The sequence below is a fragment of the Nestor notabilis genome, unplaced genomic scaffold (genome assembly GCF_000696875.1).
Source record: "Nestor notabilis isolate BGI_N333 unplaced genomic scaffold, ASM69687v1 scaffold16190, whole genome shotgun sequence".
In the NCBI taxonomy this organism is placed as follows: Eukaryota; Metazoa; Chordata; class Aves; order Psittaciformes; family Psittacidae; genus Nestor; species Nestor notabilis.
The window spans coordinates 1-24,938 of NW_009909845.1; the positions used below are offsets into that span (position 1 = coordinate 1).

Below are 24,938 nucleotides of genomic sequence, written 5' to 3' on the forward strand. Positions count from 1 at the left end.
GGTCCTTTTTCCCTGCCCGCCGCCGTGTCCGAGTCTGGCCGGGGGGGGAAAGTCGATACGCGAGGGTAGCCCCGCTTAGAGCCGCTCTGGTTAGTTAGTTTGGGTAGCGGTTTGGGTAGCGTGCTCTGCCCTTGCTGCTCAAGGACAGTGTATTTTGGTCAGACCAAAGGTCCGAGAGTTCCAGCATACTGTTTGTCAGATGCCGGTGCGAGATGCCAGGGCAGTGTTGTAGTTTGGCTTTGTTTGTCTTGAATACCTCTCTATGGCCATTTACTCGGTGAACTTTAACGTACCCAGCCCAAATGCTGTCGTACACCTTCATTCTTTGCCTTGGAAGCAGAGCTTTCCTCTGTTCCCGATGGCTTCTGTTAACTTCTTGTCACAGTGAAGATGGGGGTTGTTCTCCCTCTTGTGCTCCTTCTGACTTCAGCTGCTTTCCCACTGCTGTGTTAGGTTAAGAGAAGATGTGTCTCTTCTCTCCCCTTTACTCTGTGTGTTCAGGCTGCCAGTGTGATCCATCAGCGCTTGTGTGTTGGGGGCTGTGTCTTGTGGGTCAGATGGATTGTCCTTGTGGTCCATCTCTTAGTAATCCTCATCTAAGAATTGACTTGGAGGGGTGGAGCATTGGCCAGAAGAAAGAAGCACAGCACTGGGGTGTGCGCAAGAAAAGTTATGGTGAAAGGTTTGTGAAAGCAAGCCTTCATTCAGGTTTTATTACACTTGCACTTAAAGGTGAACTAATGTTCCTCTTTCTTGTGATATCAAAGTGAGGGGGAGGGAAGAGGAGAGGGAAAAATAATCCTAAATTAATGTGTGTTTTTGAAAATGCGTTTTGACAGGTTTGACGTGTGGTTTTATCTAAGGCTGCATTTTGGGGGGGGAGGCAGGGAAAAGGGATAAAGCTCCTTGAGAAGAGTTGGCTGTTTTCCTGTTCTGACAGTTTGCTGGATGTCTGCTTCTACAAGAGGAAAAGTCCATCCAAACAGAGTCCCTGCAAGCTTTCTGAGCGTGGGTTGTTTGTTTTGGGGTTGGTTTTTGATGGTGGTGCTGTGTGGGGTTTTTATGTAAGAAATACTCTGGTGCTCCGTGCAAGGGTAGAGCTGAAGCTGTGTTTGTGGGGATCGCCCAGGCCTGTTAAGCTGTTTGCTTGAAGTGATGGTCCAGAGACAGCAGTAGGTGGTGGGCAGAGTGTTAGTGGGAGCATGCTGCAGTGAGAAGTGAGATGTCACCTTGCCATCTTGTGATGCAAGGTGACAGGGTGCATAAGAAGCCTCTGGAACAAGGACCATCTTGGGCATTTCTGTTGCCCCAAAGACCTAAGTCTGCCCCAGTTGCTCAGGAGGGATGATGCAATTTTAACTGGCAGCTCTGCATTGTCTGCCAGGACAGCTGATGTTAAGCTGATGTTAAGCTGGGTCTTCAGCCCTTCCCGGGGATCAGATGGTATTAACAAACCTAGCCAAAAAAAAAGAGAGGTGGTTGAATTTTTTGAGCTAGTTCGTCACTTTTTCTTTTGAGATGTTCTGATCTGTTAAGTTGAAAACTTACCATGGCATCTTACCATCTGTTTCTTTCTTTTTCAGGGCTGGTTAAAAACTTACGGCTACTTACTTCCATCTGACAGCCAAATGTCAGCCTTGCAGTCGGGCAAAGCTGTGCAGTCTGCAGTTGCCACTATGCAACAGTTTTATGGGATCCCAGTAACAGGAGTTTTGGACCAGACAACTATTGAGTAAGATTAACGTAGGATAATTTTGTCTTTCCCTTTCTTAATGCATTGTCATATTCCGCAGGTAATTATTCCAGCTGTGAGAAGACCTCAAAAGGGATAGATTTGAGTGGCTCAGCAAGAGAAATGTTGATTGTGAAAAGGTGTCCCTAATGAAAATGTGTGGACAACTCCACCTTTTCTCTTTGCCAGCACTACTGTTTGGGAGCGTGAGGAGAAGCTCTTATTAAATGTTGTTCTTTTGTACATAGATGCCCATTGCTGATGCATAGGCAAAGCATGAATCCTCTGAGCTTCTGAAAGCAAAGAACACCCAGGGTTTAATTTATTTTCATCTCTGTCCAGATTTAGGTGCAAATCTGGCTCCTGAAATGGCTTTTAATGTATTTGTTAAATAACTAGAGTTGTGGATCTCTGTAGATGCTATTTGTGGTGATCTGTAGTCTGAGATGAAGCGAGTTGTTGTAGTCTGGTGGCAATAGTCAAGACTATGCAGCTGTGGACAGTTAGCATTTATTGGACATCAGATGTTCTCTGCTGTATGTTGACCATGAGACTGTTTGTGAGCAATGATTTGATAGCACAGAAGCGTTGGTCTAAATCACCAAGGCCTTGTTCTTTGAAGGCAGTTGCCTTTAGTCTGCTCTTCGATGTATACTGTGAAGTGTGGTGTGCAAGTGGTGTTCTAGCATGGAGCAGTGTTTGTTGCTGCTACTGCACTGGCTTGTTGTCATCTGATTGCCTGGGTGCCCTGTACTGGTTGAATCTGTCTCCCATTGGTCTGGACTAGGGGAGCATCTGTTGACTAAAGCAGGATGCAGGTATGGTCTCACTAAAGCTTTCTGGGGGAAAGAAGCATCTCGTAGTGTGCAAAAAAAGAATGTACAAATACTAGAACATGCTTAGCCCCTTCCTGGGAGTTTTTCTCTTGCTGTTTTCTTACTGCATCAGCACACCCTTTTAGAGTGTGCTCTGTCTAGTTCTTCATCTCTCCCATTGTAGCACTCTGATGGCAAAAGGGACATGGTAACAGAAACAGAGGGGGCACAAAGCAACCAAATAGTGTGAAGAACAAAGGGGTGTGGTTTTATGCCTTCCAAACTATAAGAGGGAGAAAAAGGATAAATGGGTGAATTAGGCAGAAAGGGGTCATCCTGGACTGGGAGTGCCTATCCAGTGAATGTAATGTTCCCTCCTTTAGGTCACAGGAAAAGCTCCTTGTTCTTCCTTGAGGGATAGAGAAAATCCTGTTGTATTGCTCTTCCATAGATAATTGCATCCGATGAGTTGAAAATGAAATGCTTTTTGAAGGTGGGGATTTTCCATCTGAGATCTCTGCCATCAGTAACACAGTTTGTAAGTGAATGCTGAAGCAGAGCCAGAAAGCAAGGTTGTGTATCTGCAGTTGGTGCGTAGAAGCTTGCAGTCAGGATGCTTGTGAGTTGGAAGGGGATGGAGGAGGAAGGGGCTATGATATTGGGGTGCTAGTTTGGAAAGTTAGGGAGCTGCTTCTGCTGCCCTGTGAGTGACAGGGGAAGGGGAGCAAACTGCATGTGGGAGTTCTTGCTTTAGTAAGTGAAAGTATTTTTCTGGAGGAAAGGAAGGTGTTGCCCATGTTTTACTGAATTTACATGTGGGCAGGGGTTGATGGGTGCATGAACAGCCAAAGGCTGATGGGTGAAAAATGTAGATGGTTCCCCCCTTCTGAAACTCAAGTCTCCAAAGGCTTGAAACCTCAGGTGCAGCCAGATGTGAGTGTGCTTTGCAGGTGTGAGGTTGTTCTACCTCCATCTGTCCTGAATCAGTAGGTCCATGTTTTGCTTGGCAGGGTGGAGCAGGAGTGCCTACCTAGAAATTCCATGAAAAGAAAGAGAAGTCCTAATTGCTCTTAGCAGTGAGCCTGTAGTTTGAGCTGGATGGGCATGGATGGCTGGGCCTTGTTGGGCAGTCGTTCCTTAGGCCTGGTTGTGGAAGCTGAGCAAAAGGAGAAGAGCTGACGAGGCAGGCTGGCTCTGAGAGCTCCGTATTACTCAGACATTTACTAAACTGTTATTTCAGTCTGTGTTACGAGTTTTGAGATTGCGATTACAAATTTTTCTGTCACTTCTGTCAGTGCCATAAGCTCTGTGCCTTGAAAGTGACTTTAGAATCAGTCAAGAGTCTGAAGTTATTATTTTCTCTGGTTTATTTGTTAGGGAACAGGTTCTGCATGTTCTGTTTACTCTTATTATGGAAGCCTAAAGTTTTTCATCTCTTCCCCATCTGCCTCCAAACCCCGAGCTTGTTCTTTCCTCCGACACTGGTACCCAAGTGTGTGAAAGTTACCATGCAGGTGCTGCCAGTGGGAGTGGGAAGCTGCGACAGAATTTGTGTTCTCTTCTGGTACCAAAAATGAAGGTGGGGTGGAGGTCTGTTTGGCAGTGGGGCTGCCTTGAGGTAGGAGGTTGAAGTTGTATAGTTTTCTGTAAGGAGAGTGGGTGACAGTGTGTAAAATGGCCTCCTCATACCCTGCAACTGACAGTGCCTCAGCAAACTTTGTGTCTGCCTGCAGCTAGTGGGTTGAGTTGTAAAAATCCTCAGCAGCTAGGCAAGGATATAGTCATGGGAGCATGCTGGGAAAGAAGGCTTTGATGGCACCTAGCAGAAGTGGTGACTGTTGTGTTTGTTGTAATCAATCTTATGGCCCTGGAGGGAATCAAGAAATTGTTTTGTGTTGGAAGTGTCTTGTGCTTTGTCTTGAGCCTGTTGTGTGGGTCCCTTACTTCAGGATGCAGGACAGAGAGTAACCACAAGTTCAAGTCTGAATCCTGCTTCAAGTAATTGTCTTGTGTTGTTGTTTCTGACGTACTATGTTTTGATAAACCCCTTGGAACACAGAAAGGGTTATCCAAACTGCTCAATAGGGAGCGGCTCTCAAAAGGCTCAGCTAAAGGAGATCAGTGGCAACAGGCTGCAGGTTCGTGATTATTTTGCCATAGATCTGCCCTGCTGAGAAAAGAAGAGATGGCTGGACTTGTACCCTGGCCCATGATTAGGCATGGGCCCATGAGTCTGGGAAGTAAGTTGAATCAGGGAACTGATCCAGAGAAGCATTCTCAGCTTGACGGGAGATACCTAGGAGGATACAAGCTACAGTAAGCCTAACATCTCTCTCTCAAAATGGTAGAAGCAATGCAGAAGAACACAAATAAAGGACACTTGGAAAAACAGTGCATTGAGGGTGAATTAATATGGCTTTTCTAAAAGCAAACCTTAGATGTACCACTTTCTTTGAAGGTGGCAGCAGTTGTGTGGGCAAGACAGATCTGATTTCTGCAGGTTGCTTAGATTTCTGAAAGACATACTGTACTGATAAATGTGAGCTCCTGTAAGTGGGGAAGATCCGTGCCAGCTCCACATACACGGCTTGGGCTCTTGTCAGGTACATTATAATATGTATAATAGTTCTCATTTGCTCTGTTCTTGCTGGGGAGAAGATGGCAGATGACTGCACTGAGATTTGTAAGCACCTCTAGTTTTTACACATAGGAAGTGGACTGAGGAAAGGTCATCTGAACTGGGAGCAGGTACATGTTCTGTGAAAGAATGTACAAGGCAAAGTGTCTCTTTGGTTTTTATTTAAAAGGTGTCCCAGAAAGATGGTGAAAGGAAGACACCTCCTTCCTGGAGGTGTGAGGCTAATATTTTTGATAGAGATGTACATTGTTTAGGCTCAAATATGTGGGCACACATGGACAATTTGCTGTTGAAGGGCTGTGGTTGATGGAGGAATGTCTGCATTTGAGGGCCAAAAGTTGTTCGCCGGGTGGCCAGGGATGTGGGGGAAGCCCTGCCGAGGAGAAGGGAGGGAATTTGATGTCCTGTGTGAGAAATCTGCCAGAATTGGCTATGATGCTCTTCTTGTGTGACCAGGCAGTGGCATGTTTCTGCATCCCATGCCTGCAGTGTGCTCTTAAGGTGTTGTGTCACAGTGGACACTTGCTTTTGCCATCAGAGTAAGTGGATCAAATGCATAAAATGCCTGAGGAGTGGCAGTGGCAATGTCCTCAGCAGCAGCCACACAGGAGGCTGAGGGCAGTGCCAGAGGGCTGCAGTTGGAGACTGCTTGTGATATTCCTGGGCTCCGGTCTCCTGTCCCAGGCTGCATTGAAGAATTCTAAAGAATATGGCTGGGACAGAAGGTTGCTGTGCTGGAACCTTTGGAGACCTGTAGTTCCTCCGTTTCTGTCCCTGTCTCCTTTTTCCCCTGCTGCCACATGCAGTGATGGGTAGATTGATTCCTCCATAAGCCACTTCTGCCTTCTCTGGAGTGTGCCCACACCAGCAAGTGGGATAGTATTCTGGGGTACAGTCTGTTTCTCCTTGTCAGAAAACCATTTAAGTTGGAAGGGACCTTTTGAGACCATCTACTCCAATCCCCTTCTCAAACAGGGACAGCTAGAGCAAATTGTTCAGGACCAGGTTCAGTTGGATTTGGAATACGTCCAAGGATGGAGGCTCTAGCAGTTCTCTGGACAACCTGTGCCAGTGTTTGACTCACTCAAGCTGGTGCAAGAAATAAGCAAAAGGTCTGTTAAGGCTGGAGATAAAGGAGGTAGGGGAGGAGACATGACATCTGTGATAATAGTGCATGGATCCCTGTGCAAGGGACAGCATTCTTTGCTCTTCCAGTCTACCTGGCCAAGAGTTTCCTACATCATGAGTGACATCAAAAGAGTTAAAGATTATTTGGGAAGACCTAACAGAATTTGTGCTGTGGTTGATCTGTTCTGGTTGTTACAGGTGAAAGCCTTAGTGTTACCTGGAAGGGTTGTGTTAGCACTTGTTCAATCTTATCTAGGGAGTTATGGATTGGAGGGTTTCTTATTGGCACAGGAGCACTTTAACAAATAGAGAGTGTATAGAGGAGGTGATAGGTGAGTTTGATCCCAGTGCACACACACATGTAGTTTTAATGTGGGTCTCTTTTGTGGTATTATCATCATTAAACTCTTGTTTAGCATAAGGGCTACCTGGTCTGGTATCTCTGTTTCCAAAAGGAAAAAATTAACTCCTTTTGCTACGCTGAGGTGTGTGGATTGCCAGCAGAGATGGGGTGTACAGCTCTGTGCAGAGAGGGTAAACCCGAGAGAGGGAAGACTGAGCTCTGCTGGTGTCTGCATTGGCCATCCCTCAGAGGTCTTCCAGTCATCCCTGAATTCTTTTGAGTCTCTCTTCCAGGCTCTGTGTTAGCATGCTTTTTCTTTCCTTCTTTTCCCTTGCAGGTGGATGAAGAAGCCTCGATGTGGAGTTCCAGACCATCCCCACCTCCGCCGCAGCCGGAGGAAAAAGCGGTATGCACTAACTGGACAAAAGTGGAGGCAGAAGCATATAACCTACAGGTATAGCCCACTTCCTGCCTCTTTTTTTTTTGGGGAAAAAATGTACCATGCAAATTTTGTAAGTACTTTTAAAACCTGGAGTTTCCCTGTAATACCTAGTTGAGGCTTTCATTCTGACAACATGGTGGAGGGGAACACTTTCAGAGCACTGGAGTAACTGCAGAGTCTGTTCTCAATTAGAAAATAACTGATAGGTAAAGATGCCTAAATTCCAGTTACCCACTGTGTAATTTGGCAGGAAAATCCTGGTTAAGTCCCATTCTGATCCCTTAGAAATCAAAGGATCTAGCTCTTAGGTCATGCATCTTCTTAACAACCCATTAAAGCAGAAGGAACACCATTGTCTAAAGGTGTGATACTTTCTCCCTCTAATAATTTGCAACCTATTTCTGAATGTTTGTTTTTGCAGAGGTTTTACTCTTGCTTTTGTGCAGACTTAGGTCTGCTGAGGCAATTTGCTGAAGTGGGCTGCAGATATCAAGTGAGTGTTATGTAGTGAGGGTTGTTTCCCAGAGATGTGTTTTATTTGTCATTTAGGCCTTTAGCATTTGAAAGGCAATTGCTGAATGATACCAATGGAAGTTTCTGACAATAAGAATATCACTTAACTAAAATTAACACACACCCTGGTTGCAAGTGTAGCCTTTTACTTTGTTTTTGGAGGAAAGAAAGGAATTTGCAGTAGAGTAAAAATGAAGATTGTAGACGTAAAGGAGAACATATGGGTGAGCAAGGCTAAGACAGAAAGAAAGTCTGTGGTGAAGAGGGAGAAATATGAGTGACCAGTGTTGGGAAGGTGCTGGAATGTGTAGGAAGAGGTATGATGGTGTGAAGGGATAGAGAATCAGGGCCCAGGGCACTCTGTTGCTTCTGCCAAGAGCTGTGAGCAAGGTGGAGAATTCTTCAAGTAACACTTGGGGACTGCAGAGACTGGGAGGAGGGACTTGTTCAAAGTTTCCTCCAGTAATCATTCCCTTAACTCAAACTGTAAAGGTACTCCTTGTGTATGTGGAGATCGGAGAGGTAGATCCTGCTTCTAACCTATTCTGGGCCTTAGGGAAAACTGGTGTATAATCATATAAGTAAAGCATATCTTCAGCGTACTCATTACCTCAGGAGGCAGGTTGGCAGATGGCTTCACTTCTGCCATTGTCAAACTGCTAGTTGTTTAACTTCCCACTCTCAGTATTTGCAGTGTGCCAGTCAAGTGATAGATGTTCTGTTTTACCACTGAATGTATTACACTGTCTTCATCTGTCAATCATTATAGTAAGTTGAGGCAGTTTCATTAAGGACTGGAAGTTGTTTCCATGGCAGATATTTCATATTCATAGAATCACAGAATGGTTTGGGTTGGAAGGGACCTTAAAGCTCATTCATACACTGGGTTCCGTTTTAGCATGCTAATTTCAGACAAAATCTGAAGTAATTTACATTTTTAAACTAGGTTACTTAACTGTCTGCACCAGGATTTGAAAGGTTGTCAGGTTTTTAGGAGGCAATGCAAGATCAACCCCAGTATTGGGAAGTTTCTTGTTAATAAATGTAGGCTTCGGATCAGGACTGTTGTTTTGTTGGTAACAAAACTTATTTGTAACAGCAAAACTTTTTGTGCACAAAGTAGTGTCTGTAAAAATAAAGACTTTTTGGAAATGTGTAGATGTGGCTATGTTTTGGAATTATATTAAGTCTCTAATGTAGTCTGCAAATTTAAACAGCCCTTCTTTCTCATTCACACAGTGTACACAACTATACCCCCAAAGTTGGAGAGATCGATACAAGGAGAGCCATTCGTCAGGCATTTGATGTTTGGCAGAGAGTGACGCCACTTACCTTTGAAGAGGTCCCTTACCATGAAATTAAAAATGACAGAAAGGAGGCAGATATTATGATATTTTTTGCTTCTGGTTTCCATGGAGACAGTTCTCCATTTGATGGAGAAGGTGGATTCCTAGCTCATGCTTACTTTCCTGGACCAGGAATAGGAGGAGATACTCACTTCGATTCGGATGAGCCGTGGACCCTGGGCAATTCTAATCATGATGGTAAGAGCACAGGTCGTTTTTCAAAACAAGGATAAGTTGAATGTAGAGACACTGACAGGCATTCAACTAGAAAATACTTGGTTAGTGGAGCTTTCACCTCCCATACGATGGTTCAGATGTTTTCCAAAACATGTAGTCTATCTTAAATGGGTCAGGAACTTTATTAGTAAATTTGTGACTCTGCACGCCTCTCTGCACATGTGTGAACGTTGAGGAGTGAACAGGAGTGTGTATCTGCTGGCTTTTTACATCTCTCAAGATTTGGACCATAGCTGCTACAGAAACCATGGCTCTGGGAGGCAAAAGGTGAACAAGAGAGTGTAAATTCTGTAGCTTATGAAATAATTAACAAGAGCAATTAGAGTTGGTTGTAATGGTGAACAGAAAGTTAAGAGTGAAGACATTTGAATGTCAAGTCCTTTTGATCCATGTTTGTTTTCTCGTATTCTGAGTATGGTCATAATTCCTCCACCAGAGGTTTGGGGTGGCTGATTTGTTAAGGAAGACTGTTCTTCCTTAAGGACAACTGTTCTTACCATAGTAAGCAATGAAGAGTTTCTGCATCTTTCTAGCTTTATCTTTCTTCCTAATGGCAATGAGCACTTTCTAATCTCTTTTCCAACGTTTGGTTGAGGATAGTGATGACTTCTAAAGTTTAAGTTGGCAAACCAGAATTTTACAGTGGCCTCATAAACTGTCAATCCAATTTTCCGATGATTTGGGAAGGATAATGTGGCTTTAAACCTTTAGGAATTCAAAATCAGAATTTGAAACATTTTACAAGGGTTAGAAGTGCACTTGGAATGTAAATCTGGCTTGATTTTTAAACTGTATAAGAACATAGTAGCGTTGTTCTGGCATGATGTCTAAGGACATATGCAGAGGTAATGTCTTTGATTAGGCCAGCCGTGTAGTTTGAGGAGAAAAGCTTTCAGGCATGCAAGCCACCTTCAGGCTGACCTAAAAGTGACAGCTTTCTTTCAGAATGGAATGCACACCGAGAGGATCCCTCAGTATCTATCAGAGCATCTTTGAAAGGAAACGGAGCTGTCAAGTTCAATGTGGGAATACTAATGTGTAGGAAAGCTTAAATGTTATATTTGTCTTCTCAGGTTAAGAGAAGTAATGTTTTCTGGCATGTTTAAACATAGGCAAAGAAAGAAAGAGGTTACAGCCTATGGGATGTGGAGGGGGGATAGTGTGGAGAGTGTGGGAGGTTATGGTGTGGCAGAGAAGCAGTGTCTTGCTATCTTGAATGTTACTAATTTTTAGTCTTAGGTTTGTGGCTGGAGGGCAGATTGTGGGTTTCTCTTGAGGCTCAGGATTGGGAATCAGAGATTGAGTGATTACCTTGTGAGAGCTGCTTTTGCAACAGCTGGATGTGTTTGTGCTGTATCAGTGGTCTGTTGAGTTCAGTCTGGTCTCAGTAGTTATTTGGTCTCAACTATGGGGTGTGAGGGTGGCTTGTGTGCTGGATATGACTTCCCAAGTAAGCTCATGTATGAGACCTGGGACTGCTGGTGTCTGGGATAAAAGCAAGGTCCTTAGAGGAAGGTTTTGACAAGTTGTACAAGTTTTTATCTTTTCTTTTTTTCCACACAAAAAGGTTCCTTCTGATGATTAAGAAGGTGGGGAGGCAGCTTAAAGAAAGGCAGGGATGGCTCTGGGGAAAACTTTCTACTGGGTAGAATGTTCTAACATTATTCTGTGATTCTATGATTATCACTTTTTTGAGTTATTTTTGATAGTTTTTAGGATGTTTGAGAGCAAATGAGTCTCTTTTTATAAGAGCTATTTCTTATGCAGTATCCATGGGACTCTTTCAAAAACATGATGTACTTCTCTGGTGTGCTGAGTGACTGTCATGAGTAGTGTCCTCAAAATGCATGTAATTGGTATTTGCGGGGTTGGTGGGCACTCTGAGTGTGAAAATTGATGGAAGAGTTGAAATTGCCATTTGGGAAGATAAATGTCATTTGTGTATTTTCAAATAACTGAGCTACATAGACTGGACAGCAGAGTTACTTGAACCCTCTTTTGAAAGTCACCAGTGAGGATGTTGAGAATGGTGGGGTCATATTTGTCCTGTTCACCTGGGAGAGTGCTGGTGACAGAACGGGAATGTCATGTGTTGATGATGACAGGGATAAGCCTGTATTAGAGCATTATAGATGTGCATGTTAAATGCAAGGAGTTTGGTTTTGCCTGTGTTCTTAGCCTTGGTATGCAAATGTGAAAATGTCCTGTCTCCTCACTGGATGATCCAAGCCCTTTTAGGAGGGTTTTTTCTTCTGTTTCACTATTCCTTGTCATTGGAGCTCCTACTAGCTCAAGATTCTCACCTCTGATACATTTTACTTGAAATGCTGTTAGCAGGTCTTAAAGAGTTTCTTCTTGGTCAGAGGTTTCCTGCACTGTGATCTGTTCACTGCCTTTTTTTCACTGGCAATAATGTATTAGTGAGGACAATGTTGTCTTTTTAACAGGAAGTATCTCTTCAAATAAAGGTTTTGCTTGTCCTTATGATAGATATTTTGGGGCTATGGGGATGTTCCGTCTGGAACTGAAGAAGTTGCTGAAAGAAAGAATAAAAATACCCTACCAGTAGACCAGTAGCAAAGCTCTCATTTATTCACGTGCAGAAAAGGAACTATTTTGGCCTTTCAGCATCCATTCAGTGATTAGAAACCTTAAAATAGCCATGAAGTGACAATAGTATCTTTACATCAGTCCATAAAAATATAACCACGTGAAACGTTCCATTCCTGACAAGTATGTGTATTAATTGAAGGGAAAATATGAACAGTCTGCCTTAAAGCTTTCAGCCTTGCAGCAATTGTAAAGGTAAATCTCTGGTCAGCAGAGCAGGATGCTGAAACTGGCACCATAGGTCCTCAATGTTTGGCTGATCTATTTAGTCCATACAGTTTCATTACAAACCAGTAAGATCTAAAGCTTTGCTTTTGTAGGTCTGCATTTGTCCTACTGTGTTACTGTAGAATTTCATTAGGTCCATGTTTGGATGCAGCTGCCAGCCCACAGAGGATCTGTTCTGGAGTCCACCAGCAGTGCAGTCTGTTACATGGGTGAAAGTGAAACATCTCACATGAAGCTTCCTCCTGTCAGAAAAAATGAAGAGTGATTTGAACAGATCTTTCTATGAAAACTGATTTGTACATGGAGAATGGGATATATCTTGTTGATGAAAGCTTCTACCTTGTAAAGATACCTTGTGGTAACCCACTAGGGTTCATTAGCAATTTTATCACACCAGCTACTGGATAGTTGGGATTTATATGTTCATCATTCTGCATGATTGTTATTATTACACTGATTTTGCCTCTTGTGGACAGCATGACCATTACCGTGGCCCTTAAAATTATTAGTATAATCATGATAGCTATGATTCTGTTGGTTGTCTCTCTGAGACCATAGTAGTAGGGGCACTTGCACCAACATTTCTATTATCTTCTGCTGTGAAGAATGAACCTGTGTAGGCTTTCAAAGTGAATGCAAAGTTTCCTTCCCCCTGGATATTAGTTACAGTTCTACTCAAGCATACAGATCCTTTAGCCAAGCAATGCTGTGCTTTCAATTCATAATTGTTGATTTATGATCTTAGTTGTACTGCCTTGTCTGACATTCCCATAAGCAAGCTGTAGAAGATTAATTTAGATGATACCATAATGAGGCTGTGCAAAACCAGGTAGGAAGTTGAGCTCCTGGAGCAGTCTTTATTAACTGAGATGATGGGATACGGAATTCATTTGTTGAGTTTTCAAATGAGAATATCAATGGGTGCAGCTGGAAGCATGAATTCCAGAAGAATACTGGAATTTGGAAGGTGATATGGCAAACAGGATGCAACTAAAAAAGGAGTGTGGTTTTACAGTTAGAGATAAATCATCTACACAGCTGCACACTAAGGGGCTACTGGCATGGTCACAGTTGTGGGGACTTACCTCATGTTCGTCCTGGAAGGAGCTCCTCAACAGAAATAAAAGCAGCTCTTGGCCTTTAGCTTATCCCATACTTCTGGCAGCAGTGGCTCTGGCTTATTAGGCTTCAATGTATGGGCACTTGGAGACAATTGGAGCTATTTTTAGAGTCACTGTTTTTCAGTGGTGCATTGCGTGTAGCTGTTTGTGTGTAGCTGCTTGCAGGCCAAGTGGCACAGCCTTTGGTCACAGAGTTAAATGCCAATGCAGGCAGTCCCAGTATCCCAATTGCTTGTATTACCATAAGGGACACCAGAAGTTTTTGCTCCACTCTCCAAGTGTTGGGCTTTTTTTACTGGAATTGTGCTGTAGAAACAGCCAAGCAAACTTTAAACTGCCCGTCTCAAGACTTGCCCCTGCTGGTGGACATTGCTCACCATAGGCAGCAGAGCCTGCGCCTGGGTGGTCACACTCGTGATGCTTTAGGTGGAGGGAAGGGACTAAGAGGAATGAAGAGTATCCAGTTGTTCCTTTCATTTCTTTGAGATTTGTATTGGTATCCACTTTTCTAGGTTGACTCTCTACTATCTACTTGCAACCCACTTACCTGATTTGTACAGGTACAGTGAATGCTGGCTGGAAAAGAAGGTACAGCTTCCCTCAACCCCTGTACCTTAGCGTATTGCCAGAACTCTGTAGTCTTTGCTCTTGGATTAATTCCTGTTTTCTCTGCATTTTGCCTTGCTTTCTGTCTCATTTCTTTCTTACTTTACCACTTTTTTCATGTTCATTTTCTATGGAAATGCTGGGGGCAGCAGAGGCAATCTATAACCTAACAATATAAGGAGTAACTTGACAGAGAGCATGTGTACTCTCAATACAGTGCACATATAATCTTTGTGCTATTTGGCTGTTAAATACATTTTTAATTTTCTTTCTCTGATTTCTCAGGTACAGACCATCTCCACAGCTAACGAGTTTTGTTGTAACAAATGGCATTTTGAATCCAACATTATTTTTCAGGCTTCTGACACTCTTGTTGAAAATGAGCATCTGTATTTTTCAGAGCAAAAATCAGAGCTGCTTTGAAGTTACTCATGTGTCCTTTAATGCAGAAGACCTGTTGTCTGAAAGACTTCTGTGTAGATGTTGGAAGTCAAGTGGTGCATAAAATGTATTAAAATTTCAATTTATTTTATCTGGTCTTTTTATGATACTTCACCAAAACATGCTGTTGGTCATTACTTTAGTTCATTGAAGACCAGTTCAGTAGTCTCTAGAACATATCAACTTAACATTGTATGTTACGGGAATCATACATGAAACATTGGTTTCTTCCTGTAACTGCTTAGAGAGACTTGTTCCCATAAGCCAGAGTTCTCTGAACTCATATGGTAATGTTGAACCAAATTTGAGCAAGCAAGTGGACACATGGTTTCAAGACCGTGTTTGGTTTCAGCCACTGCTACATGGTTTCAACCACAGTAAAAAGAAATCAAATTAGGTGGCTTAAATCAGCAACACTTTGAGATTACATCCCTGCCATGTCAATCCCAACATGGAAGGCTGTAAATGGAGAACTTGCAATTAAAATTCCCTACAAAAGTAAAGTGAAGAGAGAAGCCACCATCGTATGTGGAAGGCTCCCGGCTTCAGATTCGTACCCTTCGCTACCGGACAGCATCTCTGTAAGTAGTGTTTTCTTTGTTGTACGTGCTGTCATTATACAAACCTAGAAGTAACATTACAGTAGGGCTGTGCTGGTGCAGTCTGGATTTTGACGTTTTGCAGGATTGGCAGTCCTGGTTGTTGTTTACAGCTGAAATTCATTAATAAGGATCACCTGTAAATTCCACTTTCAAAGCAACGTACTTGTAACTACACCTGATGTTGACAGTGTTCTATACAGGAAATTACTGCTTTTGTCAGTAATCATTTAATACACAGACAGTTCTGTAGGTACTTGGAATCCTGTTGATTTCTGTATAATCAAAGTAAAATATTTTACTTTTTTTCCACAGAGAATGAGATACTCTGAGATTCATAGGGAGGAACCAGTAAGGATCAAAATTATGTGTCATTTCCTTAAAAAAAGAGGAAAAAACCCAACAGTAAAAGTGCAGGTCATGAGAATCAAGGTGAGCCTTTTTGTCTTCCTTTATAAAGCAGATATAGAGGATGTGAAGCAAGCCAAAATGCAGCAGAGCAGCAAACTTGGGAGTTGTTTAAACTCCTTTTCTTCAGAAACAGGAGAGAAAAAAGCAGAAGGTTTGCAGTTTAATTTGCCTTCTCTACCCAAATCCACCAAGGATACCACTTTGAGGGGGGGATGTCTCATCCATCCCAGTTCTCTTAGTTCTCAGTCCTATTCAGTCTTTACAGCCCCATGAGGACCCTTCTGTGTCAGGGGAGAACAAAGACATGTCTCCTCTCCTAGATAGAAAACTCCCTCTTTGTGATAAAGGGCAACTCTCAGAGCTTCCGGAACAGCACTTTCTCCATTGCCAACACCAGGAGTTAAATATAATTGCAACTGGACTGGCAAAAAGGAATCTCAAGTAGGGCAGAATGGTTTGTATCCACACTACCAATGCCAGGGCCTGTTTGGAACACACTGGGCCAGCCTTTGAACTGTTCCCAAATCTTTTTTGTGGTTACCTTTGGTTTGTACCACATCTGGGTCAAGCATTAAATTCTGTCTGTAGACCCTGCTGGATTTGAATACTTTTAAAATAGAGCCACCAGCATAGGTTCTTTTCAGGAGTGATGGAATGAAAGTCATATCTACATTTTCCGTAGTTCTATGAGAATTTTCTTGTCTTTACCATCTGTTCTACCAAATTAGGGAATGATATGCTAATACAGGCAAATATGAGTTTTCATTTTGGGATTGGAAATTCTTTGATATTGAATTGTTATTGAATTACAACCTACACTTGTGAAAGATAGGGGAACATTTTTCAACAGAACACTCTTACTCCACTGAATGTCAGGCTGCTGAGCCAGCTGAAGCAGTCACGACTTCCCTCTCTCTGGCTGCCCACTTTTGCCTCCACATCACTCACTCAGTTTTGGTCTCACCATTCCAGAAAAATACTTTATATTTTTCCTGTGAATTTCTACAGCAGATAGTCCTCACAGTCATAGCCATGGCAGATAAAGCACAGCTTGCAATGTGAATCAGGTCTGTAACACAGATAACTGGCCTAGTTCACACACTGCCTTTTGCGGACAGTAAGGCTAACTACCCATCTTTGGTGGTGATTGGTAATGTAATGGGGTTCTGGAGGTCTTTGTCCTTTTGTAATCACTTGATCTCATGGAGATCAGTTTGTTATTGTGGCTGTGGTCCAATTTCTCTCAAGAGTGCATATCACTCATTCTTCTTTCTCCAGTGAAGCTTTTTAAAGCACTTTTAAGAGTTTTCATGAAGTCTGTAAGATGCATCGTACCATTTACTACATTTATAACAATAACAGTTTATGAATAAAATGAAACCTGTATTTCTCCTTAACATGTATTTTCTTCTTTTCTAGGTAGAAAAGCTGTTTTCCACATCTTGTGAATGCAAACAAATGGAAGAGCATTATCACCACTTCTTCAGGGTCTTTAGAAATTTGGAAAGCTTTTGTTGAGCAGAGTGTTTTGTGGAGGTGAATGGAGGAGTACAGACAAATCAGATGTTCTTCTGTTTGATGATTCAGACCTACTAGATCTGAAGATGCAAGAACCAAGGCATAGCTTAGAGTAGCCCTAAAGCTTCTTTAAGTTGTGCTTGGAAAACAATTGCCTCTACACAGCTGTTGGAGAGGAAGGAATTGTTTTGATATACTTAAAGCATGCTTAGTTCACACCATCTTTTCTGTAATTACTCTAGGCTTGCTATTGTCACAGACAGTGATCTGACTTCTTCAGTACCATTCTTTAATAAAATCTCAAAATTTAACCTTCATATGTCTTTTTAGTTATGTCTGAGTAAACTGCAATACACAGGTGTGTTAGCATGATGATACAGTTCATAAAGTATAGAACTAATATGGCAAAGACTAGAGATTCAGAGTTGCTTTTCTATTATTAATCAGATACACAATATTATGTGTACTTCTGTGTTCTTACAAGCTCTGTCTCCTGGCTTTACAGTCCACTGTGCTAGGTGCTCTACAGAGTCTGCCTACCCTCATTGCAGCTGTATATGCAGGTGTCATGCTCAGGGATAAATACTGATTGTAATATTACAGCATTGTCATAACAGTATCCCTGTGACCTATTACTGTAAATGGTAGGTGTTGAAACGAGTTGAATGGCTGACCTATAGCAGTTGGGTACCCTGTTATGCAGTGACTTAGTCAAGTAAGGAAAAGGTTTTTGTATGGATTTTCATAATTGGAATGAATGAAACTGTACATGAAGGCATGTGCTAGCAGTTTCACAAAGATAAACCTTTCTCAAGATGTCTGCTTCCTGATTTAACAGCCATTTTTCCAGCTGAAGATGAAAATTGAAGAAGCATGAGGGATGTAGTCAATGACATAAATATACATAAATCAGTTTATCTATGACTACAGTGTTCTCTGTGTTGTTGCAATAAAACCAGGTGTTTCTTACCTCTGCAGGGAACTGACCCCTCAAGAGAAATAGGATGATAAATCTACAGCTGGGGTTTTGAGCATTCTGTGCTTACAAAAGGGTCTTGGATTTTTTTCTCCCATCTCCTCTTCCCATGAAATGCATGCTGTCCACTTGCACCCTGAGAATGACTGAACTGCTTTTGGACTTGGGACCCTTTATATAGTAGGGTGGACAAGTCAGATGACATGGGCAAGCTGGAAGGAAGGGAATGATGGATATGTCTGGGATAAGGCTAGAACAGAAAAAGGTGAGGGGCTGACACAGTGGTGAGATGTTTTTGGCCAGGGCAGGGAGCAGAAGGAGAGGGAGCTGTGTCTGTGTCCTGGGTTCAGCTACAGCAGTCATTTTTTCTCCTTAGTAGCTGGTGCAGTGCTGTGTTTTTGACTTTCAGCCTGGGAACAACGCTGATAACACCGATGGTTTTGGTTGTTGCTGAGTGATGTTTACTCTGGCCAAGGACTTTCTCAGTCTCATGCTCTGCCAGGGAGGAGGGGAAGCCGGGAGGAAGCACAGACAGGACACCTGACCCAGACTGGCCAAAGGGCTATTCCATACCACAGCACGTCATGCCCAGGAGAGAAACTGGGGGGAGTTACCCTAGTGCCTTCTACTGCCTTTCAGCAAGGGCTTGAAATGAAAAGCAACCACAGCTTGGAGAATCAGAGGAGCTTAATGCATTTATACTATACTGTTGGACATTTTATTTACTTGATCAGCACCAGATGAGAAAAAATAGGGAAGTCCCCATTTGGATTTCCCAAATACCAAAATTCTGGAATTTTAATACATATATGGCTAAATTTTAGCCCACATATAGTTTGGGACATTTGTGTTTGAACATTTCTTTGAAATGCATTTGTGTGCTTTAACATATCTTGCATATACAGGTATTTACACCCTTCAACTTAAATATTTAGACAATTTAATTGTGTTGGTGTGTATGACCAGTTGAGCGCTGTTTGTTACTGACTTTAAGTATCTTGAGATGCTGGCAAAGCACCCCGCTGAGAAGACTTGCAGATCCCTGAACCTGTGTAGTCACGTTTTTGTGGGTAATAGTGAAGAAATAAGTATTTAAAAAGTGGAGATAGTTCTACATGAATCACTGTTGTAACTCCTGTCCCAGGAATTGCTCAGCTGTGTACACAAAACTGAAATCTGTTACCTCTAAGATAGGTGCAGTTTGGATATGTGAGGAACAGAGATAAGCTGTTTGGAGATGCTGCAAAGCAGCTCCTGAGCTGCCACTGCCAGCTGTTTTCTCCCGTGCTTTGGGTTTGCCTTGCCAAAAGAAGCAGAGAACCCCAATTCAGGCAGAATTGAGGGCTCGGGCAATTTATTGGCATGAGGAGGCTCTTATATCTGTCCTTGTTGGCTGTGTCTTCATTCCTCACACAGCATTGCCTGTGTCACCTCCCATGTCAAGGTGCCCTCACGGAGTAGGACGTCCAGGGACAACACTAGATCAAGGAGATGAGAGTCCCAGATCCGTGGGATTGAAGAGGAGTGTATACCTATAACAGAGTTGAAGGTACCCCTACTTTGCACTCCCACCAGCTTCTGGGCCAGGCAGGGCTCCTCAGCCCTTTCTTCTTCTTGCCTGGAGCACGTCCCTTCTTTCCTTCTTCTTTTCCCTTCTGCCATTGGGATCCAACCCAACCTTCCCCTATGTGGCTCTGACTCCTGCAGAATGGTGCTACCTGTGCTCACCTCCTCCCGCAGACATGGCAGTGCCAAAAGTTCAGCAAAGTAAAAGCATGTTGAGGAGCATGTGCTAGAGGAGATGGGGTTGTTGCAGGTACTACACGTGCTATGGTGGGTGTTAGTCCTGGTCTTCTCTGTCCTTCCTTCTGCCTTGCTAGATGCCTTACCTATTTCCCCTAGGATTTGGTGGTTCAGATCAGAGCATGGCACTGGAGGACCCAGGAAGGCAGCAAAGCTCCCTTCCCACCATGAACCCTTGTTGAGTTGAAGAGCAGCAGTGCGCTCACCTCTCCTGGCAGCACTCGGACGCGGTGCTGTTGGAGCAGCCTGTTTTGTTGGCCGTTTTCTGTAGGCTCTCTACAAGAGAGTCTACAGTTGGTAACCTTTCACTCTAGGCAGTTGCCTGTTATACCTGGTCTGAGGATGCTCATCGTCATGGGTGGTCACGGGCTAGTAGCCCCCTGCCCATCGGTGACAATGACTGTAAAAGCTGCACAGACTTTCAGGGCTAAAACCATCTGCAGGAGCTGGCCCTGGCCCTGTGACCTGCTGTGCAATAGGATGGCAAAGCACTCGTGAAGCTTCTTGCTTTATGAGTGAGTGGGGCTTGGAATTGCATCAAGCTTTGGACTAACCTGGCTGTGCCTTCCTTCCACAGGGAATGATCTCTTTCTGGTTGCAGTTCATGAGCTGGGACACGCGCTGGGTCTGGAACACTCCAATGATCCCAGTGCTATCATGGCTCCTTTCTACCAGTATATGGAAACACACAACTTCAAACTGCCCCAGGATGACCTCCAAGGAATTCAGAAAATCTATGGTGAGCAACGCTACCCACTAATCTATTTACAATGAGCTTGAGTTCAGTGAGTATGTTACACAGACAGGAGACCTGCAAAATGCTTGTAGCTGGTGGGCTGGGTTTCCTGCTATAGCTGAGTGGGCAACCGTTTAAAGCCCTTGAGCCACAGCCAGATACTGGACAACTGTCCCAGTGGCAATATCTGCACAAGTCAGGATAACCAAATCTCTGTGATTGCTCCGTCCCTCACCATGTCCTCAATATCAAGGAGCATTAGAAAGGGAAAACCGAGCAATTGCTGTACCCAAAGTATGTCCATTAGGAACAGCCAATGCAAACAGAGGGAAGGAGTGCAAGGAACATGGAACATCAAGGAAAGGTAGAAAGTATTTGTGCACTCATTTTTTTTTCTCCATATGTACAAGCTAGGGAATTAGGGAATGCTTAATCTCCAGCTGAACATTGTTGTACAACATGGGCCACAAAGATACGGGCTCAAGGTAAAGAGAGGAAAGGAGGCAGAGAGAAAATCAAGGGGCTGGAGATGATGTGCTACCATATGATGGGGGATCATGGATACCAGGGTGTGAGGACAGGGACTTTGAGAGAATTATTGGCTGAAGGAGTCTCTGGGAGCAGAGGGAAATGCAGGTTTTAGGAGCCACAGTCAAGGGGAGGCTGAGCTAGAACGTGCTAATGGATATAGTCTGTGGCAGCCCATGGAAAACAGGTTTTGTCAAACATCCCTGATTTCATTGTTTGAGGAAAGTACAGATCTGACTAAGAGGTTAACAAATGTAGCATAGAACAACTATGCTATGCAGTTATGCAACACCTGCAGCTACTTGACATCTAGAGTCAGATATTAGCTCCCAGTATCAGTCGAGCACATATTATATGAATTAGACCTAAAAAAACCCCTTTATAAGATGGTTGTCAGTGGGAAAGAGGGATTCCTGCTGGGAGGGATTCCGGCTGGGATCAGCAGCAGTCCTGGCACTAGTCAACATTTACATCAGTGATCTGTCGGTGCATTTTGAATTACTTCTATAGGATTTGTGCCAAGACCTGTGAGGCTCTAAAGCAGTACAGCAAGACTTTAAAGGTCTAAACTGTCAATTGTTTGAGATGGGGTTGTTTGGGTTGGTTTGGGTTTTGTTACTGGTTGTTTTGGGGGGTATTTTTGTGGCTGGAATAAGATTCATTTGTTCAAATGTAAATGCCTGAAGAAGATAAATCTCTTTCTGGGCAGGTTTCTCTGACTTTGTCCTGACAATGGGGAAAACCCAAGCATTTGTAGAATGCAGTTCGTCCTCAGTGTAAGGCAGACACACAAATAAGGTCTAACATGTAAAATAAGATGACTTGAAGTACACTCAGGGGGAACTGGCTCTTCCCATTAGTACAGCTGAAGATTTCTCTTTATTGTTCATTAGCAGGATGAAGTTGCATGGCAATTGTCATATGGTATCATTTAATTATGCATTCTTTAACATAGTATATACTCAAATACTCAGGGTAACAGAGACTCTGGATGGTTTTGAAAGAAAGTGCTGGGGTAGTAAGTATATTTTTCATTAAATAATATACCTTTCGAAATACTGATTTTTGAAAGCTGCTGAAATGTCTTTACACTGTTTCTGGTTTGAAATGTTGATTTAGTTCCTGTGAACTTTGACAAATCAAGAAGAAAAAAAATGATCTAAATTTATGGCTGATGGTGCAACTGCAATCAAGAAGAAGCTACTGGTTCCTCTGTTTTCAGACACCTTTTGGAAAGGGAGCAGATGAGGAACTGAGAGCTGTGCTGCTTCATGTCTGTGGTTGAAGCCAGTATCAGCTGTGGCTGAGCTGGGGACCAGCACTCCCCCAGCACAGCTTGGGCAGGGACCCAGTGCCCCAGGCTGAGCTCAGCTGGGGCTCCAGTTCCAGCTGAGGTACTGGGTGATGCTGGTCAGGGCCAGAGACTTCAGAGTGTCCTCAGGGCCCTGACAGTTTGTGAGAGCACTGCACAGCATCTTGTGCAGAGCTGTAGCAGAGCAGAGGTTCACTACTATCCCGCCTGTGGCTTGGCAGCAGCACCACTGCACTTCCACTTACGTTTCACTTATATAGTGACATTAAGCTTTAGCCACGTGCTCTGCTAAGATTCTCTGTCTGCAATATAGTATACTTAGAGTTTTAACTCAGCTTGAAAAAACCGGTATGAATGAATTACTGCCTAGTGCAGGTAGTAACTAGGGATTAGTTTGTTGACTATCATGGAATCACAGAAGGCTTTTCTCCGAGGCCTTTGGACTGAAGTGGATTGGGGATGATGGTGGTGGTTGTAGAGAGAACTAGTCCTGCAGGGAGAAGAAGGATTAGCTTCTGCAGTAGGAGCTTTGATACCCCACATAGAGATTTTGGTCCTTAGCATAGAGCTACGGTCCAAAACCTAAAGGTTAGTTTAAAGCTAGGTTTTACTCTTACAGATCACAAAGAAAAGATATAAAACGCAGGTTATGTTTCTCCCTGGAACTGGATATATAAGAACAGACATTTTCATCTGAGCTTCTTAAAACTGAGAAGGGACAGCTAAAATATCCTTCTTGTAGCTTTAGCAGGAACATTGAACTAATGTGTTTTATTTCCACAGTGCCAGTCTGCTTTGTTTTGCCTTGGGAGTGCCAAAAGCCCATCTACCAGGGCACCTATCCAAATATCAAAACCTTCTGCTTTCTTGCTGCTTTGACATTCTCTGCAATGCAGCAGCATGCACTCAATACATATTATTTAGGAACCCACTATGCAAAATGAATTGAGGAGACAGAGCCACTGCCTTGCCTGTAGCGCCCTTATTAAAAAATAAATTCAATTAAAACTTTCAGTTTTTCATTCCTCTGAAGTTGCTGGAACAAGCAACAGAGGCTCTACTAAAGTCCATTTTGTCTCCTTCTTTTGAGAATGATGCATTTCAAATGTTTTTGATGTTCTGTGTTCATCCATCAGAAAAGAAATATGTCTAAATCTGTCATACAACAATTTATTAAATTATTAAGTTATTTTCTGCTGGATTTATTTCCAGACTCACCTGAAGAGGCAGTAGGTAATGTGAACTCTTCTTTGTGCTTCATGCTGGTTAGTGTAAGGTCAATGTTTAAAATGTTGTTTCCAATTATGAGCTAAGGAAGAAAAGGCCAGCAGCTCACTGTGTGTGAGAGAGTGCACTGTAAGACAAGTCAGCAGTATTTCCATCTTCTGAAAGATGCTTCTCGTAGCATCTTCCTTGACAAAATGAGGGAAGTAGCATGACTGTTCTTTACATGTGTTTCAGAGGGATATCTCCCACTGTACTTAATGTCAATGTCACAAGTGATGTGCCCAGGAAGCAACATTATGTAGGGTATCTGTCAAGGTGACTGCCTCTTTTAATTTTGCTAGTATTGAAGCCAGGGCAGCACGCAGCTACAGTGCTGATGGAGAGAGGAGACACACTCAGCCATGGTCTTGTCACACAGCCTGAACTGATCATCCTTCAGCACTGGTTCTCCTGTTCTAAGTACATCCTGCTCTAAGTACCCTTTTGCAGCAGGCTGTGAAGCAGCCTCTCATGTTAGGAGTGACTCTTCTGACACTGTGCCTGGGGAGCGGAGGGGCTGACGTGATGTGCAGGAAAAGTTCATGTCCGGATGGATGCTTGGAGCTGGTAAACCAGGCCATTACCTTCAAGGCCCTTTCAGAGCCTGAGGTCACAAAGGAAAGGTCCACTAACAGCTCAAAGATAGACCAAATCCTTAAGCCTGGAGACAACCTCAAGGATCTGAGTCATCCCAAATCTCACTGAGGACATGTCAACCTTACACGTCTTTCCTGCAGCTCAGGAGAACAACTCCCAGCCAGTGTACATGCTGCATCCCATGAGGGCTGAGGTCCAGGGTTGTCATGAAACTACACCGGCCCCTGGCCAAGGAACTAGATAACACCAGCTCTGACATCCAGGAGCAGGGGATCAGCTGGGCACAGTGTCCATGAGCAAACAGCACCTTCTGCCAGCCTCGTTACTCCTGTGCAGCAAGCACAGGTCTCAACCTTCCTCACCTTTTCCCAATGGCTGCCCACAGAGCAATCCCAGATCCTTGTAACCTACATGTATGTGTAGAGATGGCTTGTGATGAAACAACAGAAAGACCTGATGCAAAATGTTCCACATGGTGACACTACATTGTGAATGGGACCATCAGAGCAAGCTTTGCTGTTGTGCAGGACCTGGAAATGTTAGGTATAGGCCTTTTTTCTTATAATGTCCTCTTGAACATGGGAAGAGAATAGAGTAACCTCCAAGGCCTTATCTATAGAAGTTGTAAGATCTGGGACTTTTGGATCCATGCCTTGTGGTGCTGTGCTTGTAAGGGGGCAGGGGAAGAAAAATATATGACAAGAAGAGAGCTGGAGGAGTCTGCCCCGGTGCCATATCCCTGGCACGTTCCAGAGATACCAGACTCTCTCTCTATGTTGCATCCTTTCATTTGCACCTTTCCTCCTGTCCAACTGTCCAGAGACTGTTGGACTCGGCAGGAAATACCAGAGTCCACCTCTGCATCCACTGCCTCTCACCTGCTGTATGCCAGGTCTCCATTCCTGTTCCTCCAAGGAACAGGCAGGGAGTAACCACCTGGTTCCTGGTGCTGTCTTTGGGGTCCACCTGATGCCTGGAGGGCTCTGCCCTGG

General features: G+C 43.5%; 1 protein-coding gene across 1 annotated transcript in view; it reads left to right on the forward strand.

Moving 5' to 3' along the window:
- Positions 1-1,577: 1,577 nt before the first annotated feature.
- MMP24 (matrix metallopeptidase 24 (membrane-inserted)) overlaps positions 1,578-24,938 on the forward strand; it is a 32,868-nt gene continuing 9,507 nt past the window's right edge. The window contains exons 1-4 of the mRNA XM_010023295.1: positions 1,578-1,732; positions 6,994-7,110; positions 8,851-9,155; positions 20,085-20,246. Coding sequence (XP_010021597.1) covers positions 1,629-1,732; positions 6,994-7,110; positions 8,851-9,155; positions 20,085-20,246 — 688 coding nt within the window. The 5' untranslated portion in view covers positions 1,578-1,628. The remainder of the gene's footprint in view (positions 1,733-6,993; positions 7,111-8,850; positions 9,156-20,084; positions 20,247-24,938) is intronic.